Source organism: Scardinius erythrophthalmus, assembly GCF_964197995.2.
Source record: "Scardinius erythrophthalmus genome assembly, chromosome: 5".
Taxonomy (NCBI): Eukaryota; Metazoa; Chordata; class Actinopteri; order Cypriniformes; family Leuciscidae; genus Scardinius; species Scardinius erythrophthalmus.
In genome coordinates this window covers 51771545-51792199 of record NC_138225.1, presented here as the reverse complement: position 1 = coordinate 51792199, position 20655 = coordinate 51771545, and the positions used below count along the sequence as shown (strand labels likewise).

General features: G+C 36.1%; 1 protein-coding gene across 1 annotated transcript; it reads left to right on the top strand.

Moving 5' to 3' along the window:
- The first annotated feature begins 691 nt into the window (after nucleotides 1-691).
- On the top strand, nucleotides 692-20420 carry mapkapk5 (MAPK activated protein kinase 5). Its single transcript, XM_081365178.1, has 14 exons — nucleotides 692-1383; nucleotides 6096-6169; nucleotides 7323-7398; nucleotides 7930-8027; nucleotides 8126-8234; nucleotides 9252-9341; nucleotides 9796-9891; nucleotides 10620-10700; nucleotides 11676-11863; nucleotides 12518-12638; nucleotides 16740-16870; nucleotides 17744-17859; nucleotides 19406-19514; nucleotides 19912-20420. The coding sequence occupies exons 1-14, from the start codon at nucleotides 1348-1350 to the stop codon at nucleotides 20000-20002; spliced, it is 1416 nt and encodes a 471-aa protein (XP_081221304.1). The 5' UTR covers nucleotides 692-1347; the 3' UTR covers nucleotides 20003-20420.
- The last annotated feature ends 235 nt before the right edge of the window (nucleotides 20421-20655 follow it).

Below are 20655 nucleotides of genomic sequence, written 5' to 3'. Positions count from 1 at the left end.
GATGTCATCAAAATTATTGATCCGAATTGGCGGAAGTGAGAGACTGTAAATTTTGAATGCGTATATCTTCTTAATGCGAATTTTGTCAATGTTTTAGAGCACACTAGCTTATAGATAACAGTCAGTAAAACCAACATATTAAAACTACTAGAGACCTTATGCGCCAGAGAAACGAGGGCCCCATCTTTCGAATAACTTTGAACTTCCGTTTTTGCGGTCGTTCTGTATATTTCTATGGCATTGTTGTCCAGGAGTAATTAGCTTTTGAAGTGGATTTACTTAATGTAAAGGGAACGAAAGTTATCATGAGGATTGAAATGTTTAAAGCAGATGACTTAACAAATGTCAGTAGACCGGGAAGATTTTAAAACGAGCCGTTAATTCATAAATACGCAAGATCGCTATTAAAATACAGCCCGGAAGTCAAAAGACAACGAGCGCAGCGCTGAAAAGGGGCGGGGTAACTTAAATTTTGATTTCATGGGGACTTTAACTAGTTTTTTTGTTGTTGTTGTTGTTGTTGTTGTTGTTGTTGTTTTTTATTGGATTCAAAGGTAATATAATATAAAGTGTATAGTGTTATAAATGTACATACACTAAAAAAATAATTAAAATATAAAAAACAGGATTTACGATGCTGATGACCGTTAAAACGCGTCATCACCACAGTCTGTGAAAGCCCGCGCTCCTCTCCGCTAGGGGGCGGAACGCGCCTGTATCGCTGCTTGCAGAATGTGGCGTGTAATAAAGAAGAACAATCTTCCTCAGCTTTGGATCAAAGGTAGCTCTAGCACATTAGCAAACAACCCCAAGATAGTATTTGGTCTCTATGGTGCTTTTCAAAACACTGTAAAGCGCTGAACCCTGAACAGGCCAGCGACGTTATCAGAGATAGCACGCGCGTGAGACGCGATGAGTGCGAGAATTAGCATCTGCTGTGAACTCAAGCTACATAGCTAGCTGCTTCTAATAAGCATTACCTTTACCTCTTTTTTGTCCTTCACCGGTTTAGTTGCTCAGTTGTCAACAACAGTGTAGTTAATACTGGTTGGAGGGACAGTAGCTTCAACGTTGGCTAGTCTGCGGTACTTTTGCCTGTGAATGTAACGTTATAAGATGTTAGCCGAACACGCATAGCCTTTCCTTCTGTCTTGTGAAGTTTGACATTTAATGCCAGTTCTGACGAAGAAAAGCTCTGGTGTTCAAAAGTTCATCGGACAGCATGGGAATAATACATGAGACGGCATCTTAGCGCTTAGTAGACTTCGTTCAACATCACGATTTGGGTTAAAGATCGCTCCTGTACGAGCCTGTCGAAGCCAGAAAGAGAAGATCACGATCAGCATCATGTCCGAGGACACCATCGTGGACAGGTTCATTAAGGTAAGCTGGCTAATCAATGTACAAAAAGTAAACAGTTAAGTCTTTCCATTTCTGTAACTTATAATAACACTATTTCCATTAAATGGCGAGTCCCACTAATGAACTGCTGTCTGTACATTGTCTTGCATGTCACACGGCTACTAACCTAAATAAATAAATCACAACATTGACATGACATCACTTTGAGTTAAAATTGTTTAACTGTGTATTATCTTAAAGATTCCACTAAGAAAAAAATGTAATGAACTAAACAGTCCCAGTAACAAGACCCACACTGTTGTCGTATTGTAGAATATCACAGTATGTTGATGTCATCTGAGGTCATGTTCACTGCAGTGCATCACTGAGACGCACGGTGGCGCCACTCGCCTTTAATTATAACGGGAGTAGATTTGTCATTAGTGACATTAAAGTTAATGAATTAGTACATGTAAACCTGAATTTGTTATATTAGTACAAGCGTCCTTTTCATAGTGTGATCATACAATTAAAGGTAGGATAGGCAATTTGTTTAATACATTTTTTTTTTTGTTATACTAGTTGAAGCGCTCTTCACATCCTGATAGCAATCAATAATAGAAGTGGTCTAAATATTAAAACTTGGACATATATCTGTGGAAGTCTCAGGACCAACAAACTGTTCATTCTATCGTTGCATTCGGTCCGCAGACTCTGATGTGTGCATTCCTGTGTTTTGAAGGGAGGAGGGTGGGATCTCATGATTTCAAAGTCAGCTTCTCTAAAATTGCCAACTCTACCTTTAAAGGGGTGGTTGATTATGATTTCGCTTTTCTAACTTTAGTTAGTGTGTAATGTTGCTGTTTGAGCATAAACAACATCTGCAAAGTTACAACGCTCAAAGTCCAAAGCAAAGGGAGATATTTGCTTTTACAGAAATCCTTTCCTAAGGACTACAACAAACGGCTGGTAGAGACTACACCACATTCCTCCCGGGTTAGTGACATCACCAACCCTAATATTTACATAAACCCCGCCCCCTGAACACAAGTTATAGATTACCTAGACAGAATATGCTAATCAATGACTAGATAATAACTACACATAAGCTACAAAAATTCATCAATTAATCATTCTGTTGCTTCTACATGTTGCCACTTCTTGAGTCTCTCCATCATTGTCTGACTTTGGTTTGAACATAAAAGTCTAAAAGTTTTGAAATGTTCAGTGCATGCGTGTGTGAGGTAAAATGACACAAGCTGTTGAAGCTCCGCCCCCTGTGCCGGGAGCAGCAGCTCATTTGCATTTTAAAGGGACAGATACAAAAACGGTGCGTTTTTGCTCACCCTCAAAAATTGACAATTTTAACATTCTATATAAAAATATCTGAGGGGTATTTTGAGCTAAAACTTAACACACACACTCTGGGATATCAGAGACTTATTTTACATCTTGTGAAAAGGGCATTATACCACCGCTTTAAGTACTGAGTAGAGCGGCTTCTGGGTAAAAAAAAATATATATATATTTATTTATTTATTTGTTAGTGATCACGATTCTCCCACGATTCTGAATACACAACTGAACAAAATATGTACTGTAATTTACTACCTGTTCTGACAAAATGTTAATTCCTTTTGTTAATAGTCTAGACGTAGTCAAGTCTATATGCAGTCTATTTAAAACATAATTAATTTGAATAAAATTATTTTTATCGGTTGTTTGAATGAATGATTCAGTGGCTCACTTTTAAATACTTGTTTCATTACTGGATGAATCAACGTTTTTGAACTAGTGAATGATTTAATGACACATAGCCTAGGCTTTTTTTTTAATTTTTTAACAGTCACCTGTCGCCACCAACTGGTGTAACAATGTAATCTCATCAGAAGCGTCAAGCTACTATCAAAAGGTGATTTACTCTATTTCAATCGTTACCGTAGACATCAGTGTTTATATCCAGACTATAAACTTTTATCCCAGTAGGCTACTTGTTTTTTGTTTTGTAACAGAAATAATGATACTGTGTGGTTGGAAAAGACCAATGCTGGGTAGATTACTTACAAATTGTAGTTTGTTACGTTTGTTACTGATTCCAAATTGCATGACAAAAATTGTAAATAGTAACAAACCTTTAGGTAACTTTGATTACTTTTAGATTACTGGTTCTTTTTTGGTTTTGAGCATGATCTCATTGCAGCAAATAAGCTCCAAGGGGAGATATGAATGAATAATCAACTTCTTGTTATAATTAATTATAAATATTTGGATCAGTTATCGAATTATCTTGATGTATCTTAATTAATACTACCATCAATGAATCTGTTTGTTCAGCGACCGCTCAGTATGGATCATCTATCAATTCTGTGGCCACAGAAAAATATTTCTTTCTTAGCATGTAGCTGTGATCGCATCGTACGATACTTGCAACGCCTTAGCCGTTGAACAGGCGTCCGGATGCAATCTCAGGAGAAAGTCTCGATGGCTCAGCAAGTCGATGGTGTTGAAGTTGCGATCAATGATGATGAACTTGCAGTGTGAGTTTGACTCTGTAATGGTCGAGGAAGATACAGTGGTTGTAACTTGAGGCCCCTCCGGCTGCGCTCCGGGGGAAAGGTCCCGCAGTCGGACTGGATGTCTCCACTCTTTTCACACGAACAGCAACCGGGAGGAGGAGGAAGAGGAGAAGGTGACCTTTAACTTCTGTGGAGGTCTCTCCTCCAGGGGGTCAGTGAGCCAATGTTAACTTAAACTTTCGAAGGAAAAGTTTATGACCCTTTGTCTTTGAGCATGGTGTTTTGCATATTAGAGTGGGCTGGCAATTTGTGTCCTTTCATACTTGACGAATTAATTTACTTTAAATTAATTATGAATTAACATAACAAGAATACAACGCTTGCTATGAGGAGGTGAAGTACACCAGTGTTTCTCAACTGGTGGTTCGGTCAAAGAAACATGTTTTTTTTTTTTTTCTGAATCAAGACTTTTATTTTGAAAGATGTGCGTAAAAGCTGTTTTGACTCTTCTGTCAGACGTTGTCCTGATTCAGAGATGTTGTCTGGCTACATGTCAGTGTATTCTATTATAACTTAATTTTCGTAACTTGTACAACGTTGCAGTTGTCAATTAGAAAGTACCAATAAATTATGCAACTGGTACGTGTTTACACATGGTTCTGGTACAAAGCAGGTTTGATGTTCATTCTGTTTATCAGGATCAGTATCCGTATGTTTTATTAACAGTTCATGCTAGTATTGTGTATTTACCATGATAAAATACCACTTTATTTATTTTTTTGCGTATGTTTTTAAATGACTATTGTGGCTCATACCAACTTACCTTTATTGTATTAACAAAAAAGCTACTTTGCGACTGCTGTTTAATTGCGTTTAGTTAAGTGGGACGGTACTTGTTTTATAATATTTTATATATACAGTACTGTGCAAAAGTCTTAGGCATGTTAATACCCCCCACTCTTAAAATTGGTTTTAAGTCAGTTATTTATATCTTTTGCTGTAGTGTGTCAGTAGGAAATATCAGTTTACATTTACAAACATTCTTTTTGCCATTAATTGTAATAATCCAGTGAGATTTGTGTATGCACAAGGAGTCTGACAACAGCCGGTATGATCTGATCTCACCATCATCGAGTCCGTTTGTGATTACATGAAGAAACAGAAGAAACTGAGACAGACTAAATCCAGAAGAACTGTGGGAACGTCTCCGAGACGCTTGAAGAAACCTTTCTGCAAAGCTTCCTGAAGAACTATGGACAAGTGTACCTGGACAAAAGCCGTTTTAAACACAAAGGGTCGTTACACCATATATTGATTTGAATTAGTTAATAGAAGTTAAATCATAAATTCAATTTGTGATTTTATTTTTGAAAGCAATCTCACTTTACAGCATTTTAACACACGTGCCAGTGCTTTTCCCAGTGCTGTAGCTTTGCAGGAAGGTTTCTTCAAGCGTCTCAGAGACGTTATTATTATTATATATATTAACATGCCTAAGACCTTTGCACAGTACTGTATATGTATATATATATATATATTTAGTAATTAGTTTTAAAAAAACTTCTAAAAACACGGGTCGCAGCCTAATGCCCATGGGAAAATGTGGGTCAAACCAGTTGAGAACCACTGATGTACACCAGTGTGTAGGGCATTAAATGAGGATTATTTTAATAGGAAGCTTGGTATAGATGAGGCTACATTAACAACTGGTTCTATCATAAAGCATGCACAAAACGGTATACAATACACAAGACAGTGATAATCTTACACACAATGTCCTGGAGATATGCATGTTCATTCATAGAAGGTTTGCGTATGAATTAATGGAAAGCAGTCATTTTTTTATGGGCCTTGTGTGTCTTTTCTACGGCCTGTGCTTTTGCTTGTGGCCACCTTCCCCCACCTGGAGTCTCTGAGGTCCACGAGTTGATGGACTGGTGTCAGCCAGGGGGATAAAAGCTGATAATGATCAGTGGAAGAGCAGACATCTCGGCGCCTGCTTGGACCTTTGCTTGTTACGGTCTTGAGGCGTCTGTTGGATTATTCATTAAATATAATGAATAATTGTGTGTGTCTGATTGGTCCAGTTGCTACATCATGATTCCCAATGCAGAAACCATCCATTTCGAAACAATTACTACTTAAGGAAGACAATCAATTATATGCAATGCATAATATATAATAATTATTTGTACTATTGTGAACTGTTCCTGAATGCTCTGTGTGTTCTTGTTATAGGAAACATCCATCCTGGAAGAGTATAGCATCAACTGGACACAGAAGCTGGGGGCTGGGATCAGTGGTCCTGTGAGGTATGCGGTTATGCCTAGTTTGAAGGGTATATTGTAAGGTCATATTTGTGTAAAATAACACAGGCAAAGAGTTGTATGTGTTTTCCTGTAAACACCATAAACCTCCACTAGCAGATGTAGTTATTAGCCTCTTTCCCACTGTGGATGTAGGTGTGTGTTTTCAAAGTTGAGCCAAAATAGTTTTGGAGGACTGAAATCATAATTAGCACCACACTGAGAAGGAAGAAGTTTTGCTAAATATAAAAATGTCCACCTTCAGCTCGTGGTTTACATGTGTTTTTGCTGTGAAATCTTTACTGATTTTTATAACGTAAGAATAACTTTTGGTAACACTTTAGTTTAGGGTCCAATTCTCACTATTAACTAGTTGCTTATTAACATGCATATTACTTTGGTAATAGCTGTTTATTAGTACTTATAAAGCACATATTAATGCCTTATTCTACGTGACCATATTCTACATCTCTTAATCCTACCCAATACCTAAACTTAATAACCTAACTATTAATAAGCAGTAATAAGGAGTTTATTAAGGCAAAAGTCGCAGTTAATAGTGATAATTGGATCCTAAGTATGTTAGCAATATTTCAAGATGAACACTAACTTGACTGAAGCCAGTCTTTATCAGTTTTTAGAAAAATCATGAGTATCAGATACGATCATCAGGCTTTTGAGGATGGTTTATTTGTTCATCTCTCAATCATTGAATTGCATTGCATTATGTTTTAAAACTACAGAGCTTTGATCATAAAACTGAACATTTAAATATAATCTTACTAAGATATATTATTGTCAGATAAAGTGACGACTGATATTTATATGCATTTTATGTAAGTTGCTGCTATTTTGTTGTGTGTGATTTACAGTACAACATTTTATCTTACCTTTTTGCCATATAAATATCAGCAGCTGCACCAAATCTCATATTTTTGCTCAGTTTGGGCCTCTGAATATTGAGTTATTGTTTTCCTCCTTGAGTTTCAGCTTCATATTCTCACTATATCGGACCTTAAATGAGCCTCAATTTTATTAACTACGATACTCAAGAAAAGACACACATGCAAACTTTTTTTGTTGTCTAAAAGTGTTAATTTAAAAAAAAGACATTACAGGGTTAAGACATTAATTGATGAATTGCTGTTTGTTTTTTCAGGGTATGTGTGAAGAAGTCGACACAAGAACGGTTTGCCCTAAAGATCTTGATTGACAGACCCAAAGCGCGCAATGAGGTAGTGAGCACTATGATTTGATTTCTTTTATTTAAAGAACTTGTCTTTCTTTTCATGTTAGAGGTTAAAGGGATAGTTCACCCTAAAATTAAAATTAGGTCTTCATTTACTCACCCTGGTGTTGTTCTAATGTCGAACACCCTTGTTTCTTTTATGGACCTCAAAAGGATTTTTTTTTTTCTTCTTATGTCCCGCTCGTCCATATGACAGTGAATACTGACCAGCATCAAGCTTTAAAAAAAGATGCAAAAGTATCAGAATGATCCTTTTGATCACAGGAGTGCTTACGGGACAATTTTTATTATTTTTTTATAAATTCTCCTTTTGTGGTCCATTAAAAAAAGAAGGGCATACGATATTAGAACAAGTAAATGATTTTATTTTTCCTAGTAAATGACTTAATTTTCATTTTAAAGTGAACTATCCCTTTAATAACAGTATCCATCTGTCTCTAGCAGAGGCCGTGAAGTTGAAATTTCAGACTTTACAGAACATCTTTAAATTCTCTGCTGTGATTTTGTTTATTTTCAGGTTCGGCTTCATATGATGTGTGCCTCTCACACCAACATTGTTAAAATAATTGAGGTGTATGCCAACAGTGTACAGTTTCCTCATGAATCCAGTCCAAGGTAGTGGAGTCCAACATGTACAGTTTTAAGACAGTGTTTCGAATGATCTAACTACCTACAAATATAAATAATCTGTTTTCTTTACCTCTTTTTGAAAGGGCAAGGTTATTGATTGTCATGGAAATGATGGAAGGCGGTGAGTTGTTCCACAGAATCAGCCAGCACAAGCACTTTACAGAGAAGATGGCCAGCCAGGTCACGAAACAGGTACAGCAATGATAGTCCCTATAGGCCACGTTCACACTGCAAGCCTTAGTGCTCAATTCTGATATATTATATTTTATTATTATTTAAAAGAAGAAAAAATAAAGTGCACACGCAGAGCAGTACAGGTTCACACGAGGATGATAACTATAAAGAAAAAGATAAATGTAGTTTTTAGTGATGCACCAAAATGAAAATTTTGGCCTATACCGATAATTCTTTACATTTTAAAGCCGATAACCGATATATTGGCCGATAAATCTAAATTTCACAATTTTATGTACTTTGAGAGCCTGAAGAGCTGAAGTAAATAATCCATTATCTATCGGCTTTAATATACCGGACATTTTTTTTTTTTATTGGAACGATAACGTTAACATTAAAAATTACCATTTATCGGCCAATATCGATATGTGGTCGATATATCGTGCATCCCTAATAGTTTTGAGCATCATTCTAAATGTAAAAGAATAGAAGAGTTCACACCACAACTATAACGATAACGACACAGAGAAACAATATCATTGGAATCCCTTTCAGATTTATTTTTTTCCAGCTGATGAACGATAAAAACATTGACAGAAAATCAGAATCCATCCTGCTTTAAAGAGCTCGAGCATTTAATGACATTTAATGCGCTTATAATGAACAGAACGGTATCATGCGTTGGTGTAGTAGCTAATATACAGTAGTCAACATTTGAAGTGGATCAAAAAAGTTATTCATGTATAACTTTGATGAAAGGTTTTGATCCCCTTCAAATGTTGACTACTGTCGTTATAGTCATAGTTGTCTTTATTGTTATTTTTCTTGGTGTGAACAGGCCTTAAATAACTCCAATATTATTTTCATTTACATTATTATAAATAGTCTCTATTCTTTTTGGCTTACTTATTACAATTATTATTGAAATGGAACATTATAAAACATCATAACTTGCACTGGAGACTTAAAATGCACTAAATCGAATGACCCATATTAGTATTATATAGTTTGACGAAACTTCTGTCATTTTTACAGATAAGCCTTGCATTGCAACACTGTCATTCATTAAATATTGCACATCGAGACCTGAAACCGGAGAACCTGCTCTTCAAGGATAATTCCCTGGTGAGACCTGAAACCAAAATAATATTTTATTTCATTCATAAAAGTGTGACTGAATTGTTACACCAGGGATGGTCTTGGTCATTTCTGACACCAGAATAGAAATGCTGCTTATAAAAAAAACTATTGATTTGTTTTAAATGCAAATGATTTAATATGGAGTGTTTGTAGCTCATTAATATTGCTATCTACATTAATAATTCATCTCACCACTGTTATTTTGTTGGTCAGAAATAGAGATATTGATATATAACATGTTACATCACAATCCATTTTTCATTTCCAGAATGCATGTGGTGTTACAATCCTAACCTATATAAAATAAAATAAAATTAATCCTCATCCCGTAAATTATTTCTTACTGTAAGATTGTTCTGAATTAAGCAAGTTATTCCAATAATCGGTAAGGAAATTTTCCGTTATTACATTTTGAGTCATGTTTCTTGTGCCCCATCAGGACGCCCCTGTTAAACTGTGTGATTTTGGTTTTGCCAAAATCGACCAGGGTGATTTAATGACCCCACAGTTCACTCCATACTACGTAGCACCGCAGGTAAGACCCCACTGACCTCTTATAGATGTAAACCGTTCTTAACTCTTTACTTTTAAAGAGATCATACTGTATCAATTCACATTTCCTTAATAGTTGAATTCAAAACTTCCTACCTGGTCCAATTTAATTTAACAACATAGGCTGGAAAAACATGTCACAGGAATGAAAATAAACGCATGCCTCATGTTTACACATCAACAATGTCTATTCATGATGGAGTAATAAATAAGAGAATCAGCTGGTCATTATTGTAAAATGTGATCACTATAAAGAAGTGCATGTTTATTAATGACTGACTATCTGTATTAATTATCCTACTTATTAGTTGGCTATTTACATAATAGTTATGTAGAATTAAAATATTGATTTGTCAGAGTTAAATTTATTATTTTTAAAGCCTCTTCTAAAGAATAATTGGTCTGCTATTGAAACATATGAAACAGTCCTAGCAACAAAACAAACACTGCAAGAATATTACAGTAATATTAATTATGTCGTCTGTGGTCATTTTCAAAGCAATCGATACCTGTCAATCAAGTTTGCTTCAATTTACCATGTCTGTGCTTTATGCACGTGCACTGTTTACATGTGATTAAATCTGATCGTCATTTAAAGCGATAATCATATTTAATTGTGTGTCTCTTCTGAAGACTTGAAATAAACAGCACGTATAAACAGCACAAAACATATTTATTATGTGACGAATGTGATCTAACCGTCTTTAATAGGTGCTGGAGGCACAAAGACGGCACCAGAAAGAAAAGTCTGGAATTATACCTACCTCACCCACCCCTTACACGTACAACAAGGTATACCTTATGCTTCTCATGTTGTGGCTTGTTCTTTAACCCTCAGGTGCTCATCATTTGCTTTTGAATGGAAAATGTTATGCTTCGGCTTTCTAGAATTCTGTAATGGTACGAAACTTGGAAAAGGTGAAACTTTTGGTACTGCGCCCAAATAAAATCTTACTGAAAGCTAATTTTTTGAGATATCAACCTCAAATTTGGAAAACTATTTTTTTTCCCGCAATTTTATAGTAAAATGTTTTGGAAAATATATATTTCATATAGAAATTAAAAAGTATTTTAGTGCATTTTTCATAATAAACTTCCCCTAAAAATACACACACAGAAAAAACTAAACTAAAATATAGTACTAAAATTCATCCTTTTTATTTACCTTTTTATTATATTTCTCTATTTATAATTAGACAACTGACTTGATGGCCACTGGTCATTTTTAGTGACAGCCCAAATCTTCATATTCTTGCCCTTTATCGTATTCTTACTGTACAGTTTTTTTTAACCCTTTGAAAATATCTGGATTTCAATGTTTCTTACTCCTAAATTATTGTGTGGTGGTCATTATCACCTACAGTAACTCACAATTATAAAAATACATTTAGGCTGCTCCTACAACAATTATTGAGGCAGAGAATTTATATAAATAAAGTTTTCAGTCAGTGGCCTTTGAATTCATAAATAAAATAGCTTTGCTCCTGAAAGTTTTTTTTTTTTTTTTTTGGTCCTTTGAATCTTTTTGAAAATTTAGGTAATCATTTTTATCTACCCCCAGTCAGTGTAAACCAAGGATATTCTCTCATTAATATGCAAAGTCTGTTTGTCGCCACAGTTTCATGTGTAGCTCATAATATCATGCTTATGGACACACTTTTGGACTGCGATGGTCTGACTCTACTCATGCAGTCTTTGTTCACAGACTTATTGGCTGAAGGTGTTTAGCTTGCTAGCTCCTTACTTCATTTTCATTTTCGCTCGTAGAGCTGTGACCTGTGGTCCTTGGGGGTGATCGTCTACGTAATGCTCTGCGGATATCCTCCGTTTTACTCCAAACACCATAGCCGCACCATCCCAAAAGACATGCGCAAAAAAATCATGACGGGCAGCTTTGACTTCCCAGAGGAGGAGTGGAGTCAAATATCTGAAATGGCCAAGGACATTGTCCGCAAGTGAGTGTCTTTTCATTTACGCTCTATTTTATTGAAACGTATTTTCTTCCGTATTCAAGTGCCAAAATGTGTATTGAATCTTTTACTTTTCTGTCTGGGAGTCAATGGCAGCAAATAAAAAATAAAATTCTGAAATTTGGCACAATTATTATCAGGGTGGATTTAATGTCAGTTTCTCAAATCCTCTAGTGCCACTAACAGTTCAGATTTTCACACACATTGTAGGAAATAACTTTTGAATTGAAGGGTGTAAAAACAATAGATTTTTCCCTTCGATTCCTTGTCACGCCGAGTTCAGTGATCGAGTTCAAGTCTACTGACGAAATCCTTCATACAGTACGTGTCATGACTTTGTCATGGGCAGAATACCCTTATCAGTTTAGTTGACTGCACCACTTATTGGTTAAAAGTTGTAAGTAATTGTGATGCTGCTGCTTGCATCTTAATTCTCAGTCGAGATTGTTAAAGTCATGGTTTTGAGGGAGATAATCTGGCCTCAACCGAATGAAAAGGAATAAGAGATCCAGAGTGCAAAAAATCAAGTAACTGTGTAAAATGAGAGATATTGTTACTCAGTTTTAGTGGTGTAAGCCAATGCTTTGTTTCTCACATTTTGTAGAAACAAGAAGATCTAACATATTGTGTTGCATTAAGGCTACTTAAAGTAAAGCCGGAGGAGAGACTAACCATAGAGGGAGTATTAGCCCATCCCTGGCTCAACTGCACTGAGGCACTGGACAATGTGCTTCCCTCTGCTCAAATGATGATGGACAAGGTGAGCTCCAAAGAAAGATGAGATTTAGGGTGTGTTCACACTTGTCAGGTTTAGTTTGGTTAAAACAAACTCTGGTGCAATTGCTCTGTTTGTGCGGTTCATTTGAATAAGTGTGACGCTGCCACCTGAACCCTGGTGCGCATCAAACAAGCGGATCGGTGTCTCGGTCCGCTTCCAAACGGTCTCTGAAGTTATGAAGTTTGACTGAAATATGAACGCAACACTGACAAGATGCGACCCTATACAGGACAGAATGCTCAAGAACCGCATCTCCTCGCAGCAGATCTTCATTTGTGTGTGTGACGGAGGGATTCCTGATGCTGTTTTTACTCCTTTACACATTTTATAAGCTCTTCATGAGTTCTCAGCTTGTAAAAAAACATCATATGCACACACATACAGTTGTGGTCAGAATTATTGACACCCCTGGTAAATATGATCAAAGATGGCTGTAAAAAATAAACCTGCATTGTTTATCCTTATGATCTTTCATTCAAAAAAAATTAGCAAAAATCTAACATTTCATTGAAGTAAAAGAATTTAAAGTGGGGGGGAAATCACATAATGAAATTAATGCTTTTCTCCAAAACACATTGGCACCCTTTTATTAAATACTTTTTGCAACCTCCTTTTGCCAACCTCCTTTTGCCAACAGCTCTGAGTTTTCTCTTGTAATGCCTGGTGAGTTTGGAGAACACCTGACAAGAGATCAGAGACCATTCCTCCATACAGAATCTCTCCAGATCCTTCAGATTCCCAGATCCATGTTGGCGCTGCTTCTCTTCAGTTCAGCCCACTCATTTTCTACAGGGTTCAGGTCAGGGACTGGGATGGCCATGAAAGAAGCTGATTTGTACTTTCAATGTTTGTTTTGGATCGTTGCCCTGATGGAAGATCTAACCATAGATTTTTTTTTATTTGATAATCCATGATACCATGTATCTGAACAAGATGTCCAGGACCTCCAGCAAAAAATAGGCCTACAGCATTAAAGATCCAGCAGTATATCGTGGGCATGGGGTACTTTTTATCCCAGTTTTGCACCAAACGCATCTGGTGGACTTGCTGCCAAAAAGCGTTTTATTTTATTTTTATTTTTTTAAGTTTCATCTGTCCATAGAATCCGGTCCCGTTTGAAGTTCCAGTCATGTCGGACAACTGAATATGCTGGAGTTTGTTTTTGGATGAGCGAGGAGGATTTTTCTTGAAACCCTCCCAAACAACGTGGGGTGATGTAGGGGTTGTTTGAATGTGTGTGTTGTTTTTTGTTTTTTTTTAAAGGCTTTCTGATCCCCAAGACTCAAGTTATCTCTGCAATTCTCCATCTGTGATCCTTGGAGACTCTTTAGTCACTCAAACTTTCCTCCACGCCGCGCATTAGGACGATATAAACGCATGTCCTCTCCCAGGCAGATTCGTGACATCTTTAGTTGATTGGATCTTCTTAATTATTGCACTGATGGTGGAAATGGGAATTTTCAATGCTTTAGTTATTTTCTTACAGCCACTTTCTATTTTGTGAAACTCAACAATCTTTTGCTGCACATCAGAACTATATTCTTTGGTTTTACTCATATTTAAACTCCTGTGAAACAAGAAGTCATAGCTGGACAATTTCATGTTCCTAGTCACCCTGGTGTGCTAAACATTTTTAAATACTAATGGGAATATACTTCAGAGATATTTTACTCATAAAAAATTCTAGGGGTGCCAACAATTATGGCCAACGTGTTTTGGAGAAAAACATTTATTTCATAATTTAATTTCCCCAACTTTCAATTCTTTTACTTCAATGAAAGGTTTGATTTTTTTTTTTTTTGCACCTTTTTTTTTTTTTTTTTTTTTACTGCCATCTCTGATCATATTTACCAGGGGTGCCAGTAATTCTGACCACAACTGTACAAGTGCATTTAGCCCAGCACACAGCACTGTTTTGGATGCAAGTCCGTCGCAAAATAAGCCATAAAAGCCAAATGAAAAATGACAGTGTGAATGGTAAGTGAACCAATACTAAATGTGTCATTTTCCTTTTTTTGGTCCAGAGAGAACCAAACTACAAGTGTGGACACACAACCTAAAAGCCAGAAATGTAGTTTCTTCTTAGTTGAGTACTATCTGCCATTGTTTAATACACTTATTGCAGACATAGCAACATTTTAGGGGGAATGAATCAGTTGAACTTTAGCACCTTAACTTTAGAAGCTATGCTATGTAAGGTTTGGCAAGTATCTGCCGCTCTGAAAGACAAAGAAAAAGCATCATATATTGGGTAAACAAAACAAAAAAAACATTGATTTTCTTGTAAAGACGTGCTGCTGCCGCCACTTGTGTTGTAATAACATTTGGAAAATTAGCTTAAAGAAAGTGTCTATTTATATTTCTATTGCAATTCTTACATCTTTGACTACTTTGTGAAAGCAATGACCCATTGCTCCCACTTTATATTAAATGTCTTTAACTACTGTATGTACATTTAAAATTATAATTTGATACAATGCACTTATTGTGTGGATAAATGTTTTTATATTGTACTTATATTTTAAAAAATGCCTGCATGTCATTACATCTATATAATTCCCACCAAACCTGTGCCTAACCGTACCCATATCACAAGTAGCAACGCAAGTGTTCTGAACACATTAAGTACACTGTACCCAAGATTTTTTTTTTGTAAGTGCATAGTTGTTAAAGACACCTAAATATAAAGTCTGACCAGTCCATGATTTTGCCACCAAGTGGATGTGCCGGTTACTGCAAACAATTTCAGGCACATGCACAGACGAAGCACTCAAATCAGTGTGTGAAAAGTTTGACTGTCCTCAGACTTTACATCTGACTGAAGTTTACATCATGCGTATTGTGCATTAGATGCATTGTCAGTCACCCACACTAAATCTTGGGTTGTGATTTGCCATTGTTTGACTACATTGCAGTAGCTCAGCAACATTTGCACTTCTATGAAAACACTGTGCACTTGTACATATGATTCTGTTGCACTGGACGTCCATGTTATTACCACCCTGTCCACCTTTAGATTGATTCTAAGCTGTAGATCGTGGGAATTGTTGTCTCACTGAAATAGTGCTGAATAGTAATGGATGAAATGCATCACAATAAAGCATTATGATTGTCCTGGTAATTTGCGCTTTCTGATTTTTGTGGAAGCTTTGATATTTGCTCAACCATTTTTTGTGTGTGTGCAATAATCAGACCCGAAGGGGTTTCTTTCTTTCTTTTTCTTTTTTAACTCCAGCTCTGAGTGGAATAGAGGGCATTAGTGCACACCCACTTTTTCAGTGGCGTTGGTTCCGGAAGTATTTTTTTTATTCATTTCTCCCATAGGAGTTTCAAAAGAGTCTTTGTTAAAGCGTTATATAAGCCATGAACAAATTCAAGCAGCTACAAGGTGAATCATAACATTACAAACTTTGATTGGAAGCAAAAAGGCATTTTAAAATCAGACTCATAAAAAGCCAGTGATATTAGACTGAGGTGATGGGTAATGTAGTTTTTCACCTCAAATTCTGCTGTTAAACCAGATTATTTTAATAAATAAGCTTAAATAATGCTGGTTGACGGCTTCAACAGCAGCAAATACCTCGTAGCTCACAGTAGGGCAGACTTTAAAGGTTTATAAGTTATTGTTAAACATCAAGTTGCCTATGAAGAATAAGAATGGAGTTTTTACTTGTGGAACCCAACCGTTGCACTTTACAGGTGTTTTTCAGATCTACAGTGCAACACTGTTATTGAACTGAACTGAATCAACACTTGACTGACTTGAGCATAGTTCATCAACTGAAACTAATTAAATTCAGAAATAAAGCAGCTCTACAGTTGACTGAAGTCTTATTATTCAGCTCAACTTAGTTTAATAACTTCCAGTGTTACAAAGGTGAGCACCCAGAACGGCTCTTCTCAAGGTTATTTTGCCCCTGATTTTTAAAAACAAAATGTGCCTCGTCGTACAGAAGAGGTTAAAATCTGAACTTATTCAGAGCTGTTGAACAAAGCAGTGCAATGCATCAGAATCCACTGCTTAAATGCATGCTCTTACTGTATGTGCATAATAAATATATTAGTTATTTATTGTTCATTCAGGCAGTTGTGGCTGGAATCCAACAGGCACATGCTGAGCAACTGGCCAACATGAGGATACAAGACCTCAATCTCAGTCTAAAGCCACTCAACTCCGTGAACAACCCCATTCTGAGAAAGAGAAAGCTACTTGGGTGAGTCTCACTGTTCAGTTAATTGAAAATAATAACTAGTCGTGACAGTGGTTTTCATTTCCTAGCTGGGAAAGGGAATCCTTAAAGGGACAGTTCACCCAGAAAATGCAAATTCTGTCATTATTTACTCGCCTTCATTCGTTCCAAACCTATAAGACTTTAATTCATCTTCAGAACACAAATTATGATGAAGAGATTTTTACTCCTTAGTTGAAATGTGCAACCAAAACCCTGGCACTGCAAACAATGTGCAAACAAAACCCTGGCACTGCAAACAATGTGCAAACAAAACCCTGGCACTGCAAACAATGTGCAACCAAAACCCTGGCACTGCAAACAATGTGCAAACAAAACCCTGGCACTGCAAACAATGTGCAAACAAAACCCTGGCACTGCAAACAATGTGCAAACAAAACCCTGGCACTGCAAACAATGTGCAAACAAAACCCTGGCACAGACTTAATTCAAGTCTTCCGAAGAGACACCATCACTTTATCTGATGAGCAGATTTAATTTAGCCTTTTATTCACATCAGCGAACAATATTTACAGCATTCAGATTTGGTCATGTATGCTGAAGCATGAGAACCAGTGAGGTTTGATCTTTTGCTTTAAGGAAGTATGGTTGAGCTTCTGTTCTTGTTCGCTGATCAAATTAATGAAAATTAAAATAGACTTTCAAAAAGCGAATGGAGGGACAGAAATCTCTCAGATTTCATGAAAAATATTTTTGTGTTCCGAAGACTAACAAAAGTCTTATGGGTGTGGAACAGCATGAGGGTGAGTAAATGATGACAGAATATGAATTTTCGGGTGAATTAACCCTTTAACAGGATTCACTTATAGAGACATGCTTAATTTCTGCCTCATGCAGCACCAAACCTTGTGATGAACTTTTCATCAATGATCCAGAGAACGAGGCAGAGGACACCAACGTGGCTCTGGAAAAACTAAGGGATGTAATCGCACAGTGCATCTTACCACAGGCTGGTATGTACGAACACACTCCATGCACGCACACACACACTCCTGCTGCTGGACATTGTTGGTATGTGGTGTTTACAATCCTCAGGTTATTCTCTCCAGAAGACTGAGACAGAAGATACTTGTTCAAAGATTAGGCTATAAAGAAACCGCAAATATGTTTTCATTTCTGCCCAAGTAAAAACTCAAGTGCTACTGGAAAGTTAAAGTCCCCCTGTAGTCAATAATTGTATCCCTTAAATCTCATCTTTGATCACCAAAATGATATATTTAGTATGACCTCATTTAGTATACGTGGTTCTATGAATATGCAAATGAGCCCCGCCTCCACTCACTCACTCAGCTCAGAGATCCACTGATTGATGATCACACGTTGATCTGATTGGTTACAAGGTAGTTTGTGACGTCAGAAACACCAGCGATTTCAAAGCGTGTTTTTGAGACTGTCTTTGGTTCACTGCAGTTTTAAGGAGAAAATACTCAGCAATGCTGTCGACTTATGAATTTACACATGGTTTGTCTTAAAGCAGATTAAAAACACCACATAGACATATAAACAACATTAAAAGCTTAATGTTCACCACAGGGGGACTTTAAGATAACATGCTTGAATACTGGTCATTACAAAAGATATTTGCGTCAGCAGTCCTTAAGGCCAGTTCACACCGCACAGACAAACGCTAACAAACACTATATAAATGCTTCATTCACAAATTCGCTTCATCACGTCACTCTGCATTGTGAGAACGCTTGTCACGTCTACTTTTAAAATAATGAACTTGAGCATGCAAAAGATGCGATATGAGCGACCCCTTAAACAGCATACACACTCAATCACTCATTACTCGCACTGTGTGGAAAGTTTAGTGTGCACACACTACCGAATCATAAACAGAGCTCTCGTTCACAGCGTCTTGCACTTGAGCGGACATTTTTACACAAAATTGTGTCAAAATATAGCAAGTATACTAATAAAAATTGCCGGTTACGGCTTAAATGAACATAAACAGTTGAGAAAGTAAATGCATGTGTGTCAGTATTAGTATATTAGACCCGTGCATTCGCTCTTAAAGTGACAGCAGCCTAATATTCCTGCTGTGTGTTTTTAATGTTAATCAGACAACAAAGGACACTCACTGCTCTTGGCTGAATTTGCTTACGTTATTAATTTTCTGTACCTGAAAACTAACGTCAATCCTAAAAACCTAAAGTTTTTCATTTGTATCTTTGTTTCATTGTATTATTTTGTGCTTTTGCTTGATTATTTGTTCTTATTTTGTTACTGACTGTTTACTTGTCTTTAATGTTTTAAATTTATATTAGTTAGGCTAGTAGTTTTAGCTGTGGTATTGAAACTGGAATGGAGAATTGTGAATTTTGTGTCATTACTGTTTCATGGCTTGTAAAAAAAATATGTATGGCTGGTACATTTTCTTAAGTCAATGACTATATTTATATATGTGTGTGAGACTATAAGCTGCCTTATTAAGAAAAAACAACCGACAATTAAGTAAATTGCAGTACTTACAATATCTTTTTGTTGTTTTTCCAGGTGACAATGAGGATGAGAAGTTAAATGAAGTTATGCATGAAGCGTGGCGCTTCAATCGAGATTGCAAGCTTCTCCGAGATGGATTGCAAGGGTTAAGTTGGGATGGTAGGTGTTCACTAGAAGTACACTGTGGTTGGTCAGATCAGTACTTTTTACAGTAAACTGAAATTGTGTGAATTTGAGGTAAGTGCTCATATCAACAGCTTTCATTTGAATTACTAATTTTATTTTTATTTACTAAATAAAGCTTAGGTTGTAGGATTTGGTTCAATGCAATGCAGCATCAGAGCTGATCTCTGTTCTTTCACAATCTTAATTACATTTTTTCAAATGTTTATAATTCTTTGATTATTTTGTGTCAAGTAAAATGATTTTACTTCATTTCATTTCCATCCTTGGCCAATTAATTCCATAATTCATCTCAAAGGCCATAATTTCTGGATGAATTGACCGATCAGTCAAGCACGTTTCCAATCTGTCGTCTGTTCTTCTTTCTTCACAGGTAGATCTTTTTCAGACAAAGTAGATCGCTTAAAGCTGGCTGAAATTGTCAAACAGGCCATTGAAGAAAAGACAAATTTACAAGACTCCCAATAGCAAGTGCTGACATTTTACTCACTTTTGTACTGTTCATTATAATTGTTATTAGGCATATGATTGCAAAACATCTTTTTGTATTAAATTGCAGACCTTTTTCCATGGTCGTGCTGTAGTCTGTTGTTTATCTCTAGCTGAAACCAAGTTGTTGTTGGTATGATTTGTTTTCACTACAGACTGCAGTAAAGAAATGTGTTTTAAAACATTGCAGCGTTTTCATTTCTGGGGAAATAGAAATGGAAGGGATCGCTCATAATGTTGTCTATATTAGATGACATTTTCTCAGTCATCTAATAAGTATGCAAATAAGATAATAGTATGATCATTTAAAACATTTAACAAGCTAAATTGTTGTAATGCACAGTTTGGGAAACAGTTACATAAGGTTATTAAATATATTTTGTATATTGTAAATCTGAAAACATTTTTTGTGTCAATCATATATATATATATATATATAATATACACACATACATACTGTATAATATAATATAATATATTTATATTTGAAGCTGTTTAATGGGGCCAAATGAAATGGCAAAACAATTATTGAAAATGTAATTCCAATGATATTTGATAATTTTAATTTTATCATGCAATTTTGAACTTCTACAGTATTCATCGCATCATTGATCTGACAAATGTATTTTATT